Consider the following 13,278-nt stretch of genomic DNA (forward strand, 5'->3'; position numbering starts at 1 on the left):
AACCAGAAGTGCATACAAGAGCTCTGAAAACTAACTTGACATTTGAATCACCATCCACAAAACTGGAACAAAATGTTCATCCTAAACTTAAACAGATCGTCAGTCTACTAAAATAAGAGATTTAAATAGAATTTAGAGTCTCATAACATAATACACAAAATGTCCAAGAGATAATCCAAAATTACTAGACAAACCAAGAGTCAGGAAAATATTAAACAAGAAAAGACAATCAATAGGCACAAACACTGTGATGATACAGATAGTAGAATTATCTGACAAGGATTTTAAAGCAATTATCATAAAGATAATCTGACAAGTAATTATTAACACTCTCAAGACAAATGGAAAAATACAAAGTGTTAAGCAAAGAAAGAGAAAATGTAAAGATGAACCAAAAGAAAATTTTAGAATAATAAACACTTAATAAATAAGTAAATAACCAAAATAAAAACCTCACTGAATAGCCTCAATAGCAAAATGGAGATGACAGAAGAATCACTCAACTTGATGATAGACCAATAGAAAGTATTCAATCTGAACAACTGAAAGAATACATAGAAACAAAAAGAACAATAAGGACAATAACAAAGGATCTACCATTCATATCATCAGAGTCCCAGAAAAAGAGGAAAAAGAATGAAGGGCTGAACACATATGCGAAGGAATAATGGCTAGAAATGGTCCAATTTGGTGCAAAACACAAACCTACAGATTTAAGAAGCTGAGCAAAGCTCAAACAGAACAAACCCAAAGAAATCTATGCTGAGTCAATCATAATCAAATTTCTGAAAACCAAAGATAAAGAGAAAAATCATGAAAGCTGCCAGAGAGAAACAACATATTATCTATAATACATACATAAGAATTCGAATGACAGTGTATTTCACATAAGAAACTATGGAGGCCAGAAAGCAATGACACATTTTTCAAGTTTTGGGGGAGGTGGAGAGGAGATCTGTCAACTCCAAATTTTATATCCAATGCTTGCCTAGGGCTGGGGATGGGGACATGTTTGAGGGGACATAGTTAAACGGTATAGAGTTTCTTTTTGGGGTAATGAAATTATTCTAAAATCAATTGTGGTGATGTTTGCATAACTCTGTGAATATACAAAAACCATCGAATTGTACACTTTATGTTGGTGAATTGCATGGTATATATGTATGGTAAATCTCAGTAAAGTTGTTACAAAAGCCCCACTACATATAAATTAAAGTGAAATATAAAAACATTCAAGAAATGCAGAGAAAGACAGGAAAGGGAAAAAAGAGGAATGAAAAACAGAGGGAACAAACAGTAAACACATAATAAGATGGAAATCTTAAATCCTAACATCAATAATTACATTAAAGGTAAATGTTATAAACACACCAATAAAAAGACAGAGATGGATAAAAAAAGAGGACCCAACTATATGCTGACATAAAAAACTCACTTGAAATATAATGACATAAGTAGGTTAAAAGTAAAAGAATGAGCACAAATATACCATATACTTTTGATTGGTAAACACTAATCAAAAGAAACCTGGAGTGACTATATTAATAACTGATAAAGTAGACTTCAGAGCAAAGATAATTACCAGTGTCAAATAGAAAAGGGTCAGTTCACCAAAATACATGACAATCCTAAATGTGTATGTACCAAACCACAGAGCTTCAAAATACATGTAGCAAAAATTGATAGAATTGAAAGAAACACTTGAAAAATTCACAATTATAGTTGGTAACTTCAACTTCCCTCTGTCAATAATTGCTTGAACCCAAGAATAAAAATCAGCAAGGATAGAGAACAACTGAATACCACCATAAAGCAGTAGGATATAAATGATATTCATTGAACATGTCACCCAGCAACAGTCTTTTAAAACATCCATAGGATATTCACCAAAATAGACCATATATTGAGTCATAATACAAATGTTAACAGATTTAAAGAAGTGAAGTCATACACAGTATGTTCTCTGACAATATGTAATTAAACTAGAAGTCAATAATAGGAAGATAATGGGAAATCATTGAATATTTGAGAATTAAGCAACACATATGCAATCCGTGGATTAAAGAGACAATCTCAAGGGAAGCTGAAAATCATTAAATGAATGAAAACAAAAATACTGTTGTAAGGTTCCTACCCTACACATGAGGGGGGCTTAGAAGGAAATATACAGCATTGAGTACATGTCTTAGAATAGAAGAATAGTTTCAAATTAATGATCTATGCTTCTCCCTTAGGACACTAAAAAGAGAAGAGCATATTTAACCCGAAACAAGCAGAGAAAGTACATAATAAAGATAAGGGCAATGAAATTAAAATCAGAAAAACACTAGAGAAAAAATCAATGAAGCTAAACGTTGGTTCCCAGAAAATATCAATAAAATTGATAAATCTCTAATCAGATTGATCATTAAAAACAGAGCAGATAGAAATTTCTAACATCAGGAATGAAAGTGGGAACATCACTACAGAGCCTGCAGACATTAAAAGGAAAATATGGGAATATTACAACCAATTTCATTCTCATAAATCCACAATTTAAGTTAAACGGCAAAAAAATAGCCACATAGATCAATAGGACAGAATTGAGAGTACAGAAACAGACTCATATATATGATCAATTGATTTTTGACACAGGTGCAAAGGCAAACCAACGGACAGTCTCTTAAACAAATGGTGCTAGAAAAAGTGGACATCCATATGCAAAACCAAAAAACAAATAAACCAAAAACTCACAACCTATACTTTTCACCACATGCAAAAGTTATCTCAATCAAAAACTGAAATGTAAAACCTCTATAACTATACAAAACTTTTAAAACAAACAAATGTGAAAATCTCTTTAACTTTGGGTTAGGCAGAGATTTCTTAGATATGATACCAGAGAACAATTCATAAAAAAATTGATAAAATCGATTTCATCCAAATTATAAACTCTATTTGAAAGACACTGTTAAGAAAATAAAAAGACAAGCCACAAAATGGGAGAAAATATTTGCAAAACACCTATCTATAAAGCCTTCTATCCAGAATAAAGAACTATTACAAGTAAATAGTTAAATGATAAGGAAATTAAAATATTTGAACAGGCATTTCACCACATAAACATATGAAAAGATGCTTAACATCATTAATACATAGGGAAGTGAAAATTCAAACCACAATGTGATGCCATTACACTTCTATTAGAATGGTTAAAACCAAACCAAAACTAAAAACAAACCTGACAATACCAAATGCTGCTAAGGATGTAGGACAACTAGAACTCTCAGACATCACTGGTAAGAATACAACATGGTATAGCCACTACGGAAAACTGTCAGTTTCTTATAAAGTTAAACACACACTTACTATATGGCCCAATAATCTCTCTCCTAGGTGTTTTACTCAGGAGAAATAAAAGCACGAAAGCTTATGTTCACATAAAAACCTGTATTTGGATGTTTATGGAAGCTTCATTCACAATTGCCAAAAACTGGAAACATCTCAGTTGTCCTTCAACTGGAAAATGACAATAGAGACTGCATACATCCATACAATGGACTACTGCTCAGCAATAAAAAGGAATGAAGTACTGATACACTCAACAACATGGAAAAATCTCAAATGCGTTACGCTAAGTAAAGAACTCAGTCACAAAGGGTACGTACTGTGCGATGCATTTACATAGCATTCTGGAACAGGTGTAAGTACAGAGAAATCAGACCGGTGCTTACCGGGGGCTGGGATGTGGGGAGGGACTGATTATAAAGGGACATGGGGGAATTTTGGGGTGTGATGGAATTGTTCTATATCTTGATTGCGGTGGCGATTACAGGATTAGATATTTGTCAAAATTAAATAACTGCACACTAAAAGGGGTGAAACGTACAGTATTTACTGTATTAGACCTCAATAAACTTTACTTAAAAACAGTAACAACAACAGATACCCATGGCTCCAGCCATCCACTTGAAGTGAAAAAATTTTGCTCCTTTCATCACAGATAGTGACAAGGTAGTCACATACTAGCTGAAGGTCATCATGGATGAGTTGAGCATGAGGGAAGCCAGTTACTTCTGAGGTGTTTTGGCATGAACTCTGCTAACGGAAAAGAAAGCTGACCAAATGAAATCTTTTCTCTGGGGAAAAATACATGCTAGCTGACACAAGAAAAAGTGTCACATTTTTGTCTGAGTTGTTTTGTGCCTGAAACTAAGCTACTGTTTTAGCTCTAAAGATTTCAAAATATATTTAAATATATGTAAATTGGGACCCAGAGTACTTTATAGCTTCTTAAATAACTCACTTTGCTAATCCACATTTCCATGTATCCTGGTAATAGAGCGAGAAAGGTCGTTGCTCTTGAAATTTGAAAGAGCCTGACAAATATATTCAGATTGTGTATAACTCCTGGAGGAGACAGGTGTTCTTTTCAGATTCTGGGTTTTGAAGATGGAGGCAAGTTTTGCATTTGATTCAACATACCTGATTCTAGAAGCCCCTGTGCACAAATCTTCTGAGTGCCAGTATTACTCTCTCCACAAGGGCCTCCAATATATAATCCGGAAGACCCCAGAGATTATATTTATTTATTTATGTATTTACAGATAAGGACTCAGTTAAAACCAAACTCATCAATAGAACTAAAACTTATTACAAGTAGCGTGTTCCTTTATCATTTGAGTCCTTCTTGAGTCAAAGTGGTACTTACAGAAAATATGATGTAATAAGGCTAGTCTCAAGGTGTCTTTCATGATTATAGGGCACTCTCAACCGGCATCTCATCTCAGTGTTAAGCAAAGACAGTAGTGCCTAGTATTAGCAAGATGATGGTGATTCATATTATAATTTCCCCTAGAGTTGAACTCCTCCTTGGAAGCTTTAGTAAAAGAAAGAACGCAGGAACTGTGGTCACAAGAACAAATGTTGCGAAATGGAGGCAGTCATCACATATTGGGACAATCCTAACTGATTGGGCTTCTCAGAGCCAAAGTGAAGTCAGCACCTCTACCTCCTAGAAGAGACAACATCAGGCCAAATGCTATGTTCTTCCCAATCTGCTGTAAGATATGTGAAACTTCACGCCTTCTCTTCAACCCCTGACACACTTGTGTTTTTGTGTGACTAGTATTTACTTCCCAACACAGAAGATTTAATTGGGTCATGTCAGCAAAACCCAGTATGTTGTGTCTATGAGCCAAAATTTGTGTATGTGAGGAAACTGAAAGCATGGAGCCCCTATTCTTGCTTCGAAAAAGCTGCATTCAGCCTCAGTTGGGTCCTGTTTTGAGTAGCTTTAGGAGGATAGTGGCTTTCTGGCTGTGTCTAAGTAGTGAGGGTCCCATCAGGTTCTGGGCTTCCTGGCTTTAAGAGAGTAACTGAGACAGGCCTGTGCCTTTATCTACACCCTACTTCCTCCCTCCTTAGTTTCCCCAATTATAACATCCAGCCAATACCTGTCAAGTCTACACAATAGCTTATTTTGATGACTAAGTGAAATGATTTATTGTCTGGAAGTGTTTTGTAACTGCAACATGTTGTACAAATGTAGGGCTTACGATGTCAACTAACATTCAGTGGATAGTAATGCACTTAAATTGCATTCCTATCAGGAACAGCTAATATAGGGTGCAGCTGGCTGGTGTGCTGTGTTGTTTTAATTATTCTGGCAACTGTGAAGACAGCCTCTAATCCATGACCAATTGGTGCTTGCTTAACTGGGGCTGGCATTCTGCATGTGCTCATCTGAACATAGCTCAGAAAGCTGAGCTGGAACCACTACTGGAAAGCCACTGCTCTACTGCATTTGGTTATTTTAAGGTCAGTTGAAGCAGAAGAGTCTGTATGGTTCATGGACTGGTATGTGCAGAAACCAGAGCTCCAACTCTAGCAGTTAGAGAAAATGTCTGTCACTCGTAGTGACAGTTGCACCCGTCTACACAACAGCTACAGTGCCATACTGTCCAACAGGAGTCAACCCAGCCTTCTCTACTGCTGTCTTATTTGCTTGTTCTAGCATGTCACTTTTGTGTGGCATCAAAGATGTATTCATTTGCTTTTGTCTACTTCTTCACACCTTTCGTATTGTCACAATCTTGGGAAAGCATTTGTGGTCATCTACAAAAGATCTGCTTACTGTTCTAGAGGCAACATGGGAACAACGGAAAGAATACAGGATTCGTAATTAAATGACCTGGTCTGAGTCACAACTGTGCATTTATTAGCTAGGCAACTAAATTGCTTCACTTCTGAGTCTCAGTGTACTAACATAGAAGATGAGAGTAATAATAATAACATGGGACATATTATATTTTGAGGGCATTTGAGATTTTACAAAACATTTTTACATGTTATCTTATTATAATCGTTGAGGTATCTTAAAATATTTACACTCGTTGCTTTGAAATTATCATAGGTCTTAGATTTGCCACTAGATCTTGCTATTTAATGTATTAATAAAAAAACGATGGCAGGTATATGGCTATATCCAATTTTAAAATACTTTGATAACTATATTTCAATATAACTGATTTACTTTGGATTCCCATATATTATATTTAAGCTTTTAACAATATGTTTCTGAAAAGAAGTCTATAAACTTCACCAGATTGCCAAAAGGGCCTGTAGCACAAAGTTAAGAAAAATCCAATCTAGATAACCATTAGTTTATCAGTCACGATTTAGAAATAATCAGTTCTTTCTTTCCTGTCTTTCTCATTCTCTATGTATTCATACGTACAAATGTGCACGTGTATGCAGAAACATCTACCCACACATGGAGGCCCCAAAAACATGGGCTTTGGACTCGGACTTCCAAGCTTTAATGTCAGTTCTGCTACTTATCAGACAAGTTACTTAATCTCTCTGCACCTCCGTTTCCTCGCCTATGAAATCAGCGTGATAGAGTACCCAAAGCTCTTTGTAGTGTTTTGCTATTAAATGGGTTCATGAGCTGCAAAACACTTAATACGGTGCCTGGCACATGTATCATAACTTTATGAATGTTGACTAATTTTATTCCTGTTATTAGTATGGATACATATGCACGTAAGTATATTTATAAACACATATGTATATAAGCAAGCATTTATAAACTATTTAATAACCCTGACATTTAAGGTCAGGGTTGAGGTAAAGGAAGAAGTCAACTGAAATAATGTCACTACTCTTCACTTATGAGGCTCCTTGCCACACCTAACTACTCTGTTGGGAGACATAAACAAAGAGGGAAAATGATTCAGAGAGATTTATACTGGCTCAAAACATGGACAGGGGAACAAAAGTTGTAATAGAATCAGAATGGTCACTTTACCACTGCAAACAACCCCAGACACTGTTAGCAGTAATGACAACATCAATCATCACACACTGGGAATATTTACAAATTATTTTGCTTGGTTTTCACAAAGAGAACTATCATTTTTCATAGCATTTAGTGCCTTTTCATTCTAAGACATTTCTGCAACTATGTGAGACGAATATTTTCCTGTAAGTCCAACTTGATATAACAATAACAGTGATAAGGTTTTATTTATTGTCTATGTGTCAGGTCCAACGCTAGATATTTTATGGCCATTGTCTCATTTAACTCTCACACAAGCAAAGTATTATGATCTACAGTTTACAGATAAGGAAACTGAGGCTCAAAAAGATTAAGCGGCTTGGTCAAGGTAATACAGCTAATAAATGACAAAGCCAGAGCTCAAAATTCAGGTTTATTGGACTCTAAAATCCATGTCCTTTGTACTACACTACACTGTATAGTATTAAAATGAATCTACTAAACTCTGTTATTGACTATGTGTCTGGTATTCAATCAAATTATTTGAGTTTGATGTTAAAAGAAAAAGCTACATATCTATAAATGATAATCATAGCACATAAGGATTTTACCATGTATGTTTATGTTTTTAGAGCCCAGGACTGAGCCCTAATTCATCTGAATCCAAGATGTAGTGAGTTATGTTAAAACATTAATCCATTGTACTAGGTTAAACATTAAGAATTGAGACTAAAATGATGTCTCATTCAGGGAAAGCCTCTTCACTCCCCCTCCAGGACAATGGGTAGCACAGAAAGTGTTCGATTTAATTAGTTGTGTATGTAGAAAGAGATGCTCATCTGTTTCCATGGAGTCAAACACATCACTGACATACTTCTCCATGGAAACAGAGAAGGGAAAACAGAAAATGCTAAAGTGAATGAATTCACTGAGCAGTTGGTGAGCAAAGATTGAAGAAAAAAAAAAATCATCTGTAGTACCATGTTACTAGTTTAGAAAAGAGACACAGGATATATTTAGAAATCATCACACACGTCCTACATAAGAGAATGTACAAGATACACTGAAATTTAAGATGAAACAGTATTATTTTAGTAGGAATATACAAATGTTGAAAAACATCATAAAGCAAAGGTATTACTGTCTTTGCATACAAGACAAAAATGGCAGAATTCGTAAAAGAAGAGCAGAGTTATAGCTCACTCAGTAATGAGTAAGAAGTTCCTTAGACAAGGTAACAGAAAATATAAGGAACTAATTTATAAATAAGTTTATCAGTTCTATACTGGTTCCATATCATGATTTTTTTGTGTTTTTAAGGATTTTTTCTCTGGGGATACAGAATTATAGGAGTATTTCAAGTTTTATTATGTAATGCATTAGTTAATTTGTAAGACTGAGTCTGTATAAGTGTTTTTAATTTACAACATATTGCATGTTTTGTTTCCTTTGAAGGTTATATTTTTTATTAAAATAATAAAGAATTCACTTATAAGACATGTTTTCTTGAGGTATTCTGACTTTAAAAAGAAATTTTCCAATGGAATTTAGTTCTAATCTACCTCTCAGTTCAATTTAATTCAATTAAACTCAATTCACATTAATCCCGGCCCTCGAGACGATTATAGACTTCTTGGGGGAAAGATATTTAAAAGAATGATTATAATATTTATTCACTCCTTTAACAAATATTGCTCATGTGTCAAGTACTGCGCTGGATTTTGTGGATACAGTGACGAATCAAACAGACCTAGTCCATATTAATGGAGGCTACTAGCTTATAGAGGAGAGAAACATTACAACAGTCATACATATAAACATACAGTTACAATCTGAGACAAGTTCTATGAAGGAAACCTGCAGAGTTCCCAGGGAGAACACAATCAACAGATTTCACTGAGACTGGATGGTTAGAGCAGGCCTCTCTGAAGAAGCGACCTCAGTGCTGAGATCTGAAGGATGACTAAGAGACAGTCAGACGGAGAACGGGGATAGTAGCATTTCACACAAAGCCTTGAGAAGGAAAAGGGCTTAGCAGGTTTCAGAACCTGAAAGAAAGCAAGTTTTTCTAGTAAGAGAGTGACGAAAGGTGAGGTTGGGGAGGGAAAGAGGTACAGGTACACTTTGAAATTTTGTTCCAAGTACAATGGGAAACAATTATAGAGTTTTGAGCAGGAAAATGATTTAACTGAATATATAATTTTCAGTACAAGTAAACATGGAACGTTTAGCAAAGAAAAAAAAATCCAAAAAAGGGAAAACTAAACTATAGTGTTAAGATATATACCTAGGTGGTAAAAATACAATGTATTATTATACCATAAAAGTCAAGACACCAATTCCTCCAAGGGGGAGGGAAGCATACATTAGGGGCTTCTGGGGGAACAATGTCCTATTCCTTGGTAATACGGATGTTTGCTTTAGATTTAGTTGTTAAACTGTACATATAAGTTGTATGTAATTCTCCATATGTACATTTCAAAATAAGGAAGTATGTTTTGTTTTCTTTAAGTAAAACATGCATTGAGGTAAAGAGGTGGGGACACTGGGTGCAGATGGCTCCAGAAGCTTGGTTTTGATGACAGAGAGTGATAATTGCCCCATATCCCTTTTCTCATTCTTCTCTTTAGGAACTGAGCACCCTGAGTTTTAGGTGGGCATGATGCCATCCAAGGAGAGATATTTTTTAGCGCCTTTTGTCCTAGATGCAGCTCTGTGTCTAGGTCCAGCCCACCTCCTGAATGACACCTTTGCACTCTCTCTTTCCTCCTTCCTCCTTGATGGGTTATGACTGCAATGGAAGTATCTGCCATTGACCCAGAGATGGAAGCCACACGTTGAGAAGGGCAAAGCCAAGCCCTGGCAGCATCTCTGGATGATTTTGTACTATTGTGAGAATGAAATACACTTCGATCTTATTTAAGTCACTGTTACAGCAGTTTAGCCTGTGCACTGATACAGTTATGAAGGGAAGTTGAGATATGGCAATACCTAGAGGGAGATGAAGTAACATGGAAGGGATTTTTAAATCATGGAGATAACAGAGTATATTTAAATGTTAATGGGAAGAATACAGAATATAAGAAAAGATTGAAGATGTAGTAATCAGAGGTAAAAAAAAAAAATGGAGAAGGTTCCCAAGAAGACAGGAAGGGACAGAATACAGAGCATGTGTGGAAGAACTCACCTTTGACAGAAAGAGACATTTGCTGTGTTTTAGCAGGAAGAGAGAAGAAGATGGGTGCAGATATAGGGTGATTTGTAGATATGCTGAAAAATGAGGAAGTTCCTATTTCATGTGGATATTTTCTGTAGGAAGCATAAAGCATTAGCTGTGAAGGGAGGGAGGGAGAATGGGCAGTCAGAGGTTTTGGTAGAGTAAGACAGTATGAAACACTCATTATGGAGAAATGTGGGATGATGAGCGGAAAGTGCTGAGTGCCTATTTGAAGTAGGTAATGACGAATTCAGGGTGTTACCAATCTTCCAGCCAGGTTAAATCGTTCCGGGGTTGGCAGAGGTAGATGGATTAGGTTCATCCAGAGATGAGATTGCAAAAGCCAGACGCAATAGGTGAGGAGAAAGGGAATTTTTCCAAGAGAAAGATTTTAATAACAGACCATGGAATCAGGGCTGAATAGGGAGGAAAGTAAAGACAGAAGACTGATGGTCAAAACTGGAGAAGAGAATAGATTAGAGGTCTCAGTGAGGTTGAAAAACTATTGTTCTCATTACTAAGCGAGCTGCAGGTAAAAGACTCTTAGTTGAATGGTGGACTGTTTGAGTGAACGACTCAGAGGTGTTGGGAGATGCCAAGATTCAGGGAGTAACTGTGAATGCAGGTAGCAGAGGTGAAGTGAGGCATCAGGTGAGAATGTCTCTGATGGAGAAGAGAAATTTTCACAGAGTATGTGGTAAAAGAATTTTGTCTTTGACCATGAGCAGAAGTTTGTTTCGTGGAGAAGGGGTAAGGGGCAGAAGACAGAAAAGAGGAGAGGGAACAGATACATGGAGAAAAGATACGAAAAATTCATGGCATATTGGGGAACAGAAAGCCTAGCCAGAAGTTAGGGTGCACGGGTAGAAGTTTCTGGAGAAACCGGAAGCGTAGGGTGAAAATACACACTGAAAGAACAGGGATGGAAGTCCAAGCAACGTGGACTGTATTTTGCAGCCCAAGTTGTCAATCATGATGTCACTAGACATTGGTAGGTTAAAGATTACAAATAATGTGAATTTTTATTTTATTTTTCAGGGTAATGACTTGTGAACATGTGGCTTTGTGGTTTTTACAATTCTGGAAAATTCTTACCCATTTTCTCCTTGCATACTGCTTCTCCCCTATTCACTTTATCTTCTTCTAGAACTTCTATATTGAACCTCTCTCCATATATAAATGATAGGGAGAAAATGAAACCACTTTCAAATAATTGAATCAATGATAGGGAAACACTGAATCAATTCTAAATCATTAAAGTTTAAATTCTTTGTAAACTTTAGTAATTTGGGTGTGTATTATATGTTAAAGATCATTATCCACTATCTCATTTTAGATGTTATTACAAAGATGAATTAATTATCTTAGTACCTTAGAGTACATAAGAGACGCAATGCCAAATAAACAGATATTTCTCAGATACTTTCCACGTGATCCTAATCCAGATTTTTAAGTTTCAGGACTTAATTCCTTTCTTGTGCAAGTCTTGAAACAAAATATAACTAAGAACATATTTCCATTAAAATGTGTAAGTACACTGCAAATTAAAATTAACATTAACAGGGGCTGGCCCAGTGGTGCAGCGGTTAAGTTTGCACATTCTGCTTCTTGGCAGCCTGGGGTTCGTTGGTTTGGATCCCAGGTGTGGACATGGCACCACTTGGCTAAAGCCATGCTGTGGTAGGCATCCCACATATAAAGTAGGGGAAGATGGGCACGGATGTTAGCTCAGGGCCAGTCTTCCTCAGCAAAAAGAGGAGGATTGGCAGTAGTTAGCTCAGGGCTAATCTTTCTCAGGAAAAAAAAATTCAAATGAACAAACTTCCTTAGGACAGAATTATTTGTAAAGTTTCTGTAATACAGGGGACTTCTTACCTATGATGAGTCTATGAAGAGCACCCTTATCTCCATTAATAGCAGCAGCATGAACTTGGGATGCTAAGGAGGAACCAGGAGAGAGCAAGTTCTCTGACCTGTTCATAGTCTTCTCAACAACTGGAACGACAAGAAACAATGATTTAAACCATGAGTATATGCAGGAAACATTTCTGAAACCTGTCTCATCAGTTCTAAGTGGGTGTATTATAAATATGGCTTACTAGAAATATGTGACTAGGATTAAAAAAACCTACAGTCCTAGTTCTAGAATTGTCATCATATGGCAAATTAGGTGACCCTCTGTGTAAGTAGCTCATCTGTAACATGAGGGGGTTAGGTGCTCCTAAGACCCTTCTCAGGGGCGGAGGGAAAAAAAGGGCTCAATATTTAACATTAGGCACAGGGCTCAAAAGCCACAGTGATTTCTAATACAGGTAATTTGATCCTTCATAATACTAAACATCAGAACTGGGAAGAAAGGGGACGGCCAATTCACAAAAACAGTATGGCGTGGACTTGTCAGATCAGAATTAACTACATTTAAGCACTAAACTAAAAGATCCTTAGTTCTTTCTCTTATGCCCACAAAGGGAGGAATTTTTATTTGCTCTCTCCTTACTTCCACCAGAGAACTATACCTCGCTTGAGGTCTTGACCTTAGGATTTTACTTGGAAAACCACATCATTAGGATTGACCATATTTCATTAAGAAAAATTTTGTTCTGACTGGTAGTCTGACATGGTTTGCTAGAACCTTCCAGAAATGCATTAGCTGCATAGGAAAGTAGTGAGTTCCCTATTATAAGAGGGTTTAAGTAGAGGCTGGAATACATCAGAAGTGCAGCAGGAAGAATTCAAGCATCTGATGGGAAGGAAAGAGGGGTAGTTGTATGAATGACCTTAAACTTCCTTCTTAAAACGA

The 13,278-nt window shown here is 36.3% G+C and overlaps 1 protein-coding gene across 2 annotated transcripts in view; it reads right to left on the bottom strand.

The window, feature by feature from the left end:
* Positions 1 to 13,278, bottom strand: part of INVS (inversin) — a 142,435-nt gene that overhangs the window by 127,002 nt on the left and 2,155 nt on the right. For both annotated transcript variants that reach the window (XM_014842223.3, XM_070519127.1), the window contains exon 2: positions 12,354 to 12,473. In XM_014842223.3, coding sequence (XP_014697709.1) covers positions 12,354 to 12,459 — 106 coding nt within the window. In that variant the 5' untranslated portion in view covers positions 12,460 to 12,473. The remainder of the gene's footprint in view (positions 1 to 12,353; positions 12,474 to 13,278) is intronic.

Source organism: Equus asinus, chromosome 10 (assembly GCF_041296235.1).
Source record: "Equus asinus isolate D_3611 breed Donkey chromosome 10, EquAss-T2T_v2, whole genome shotgun sequence".
Classification (NCBI taxonomy): Eukaryota; Metazoa; Chordata; class Mammalia; order Perissodactyla; family Equidae; genus Equus; species Equus asinus.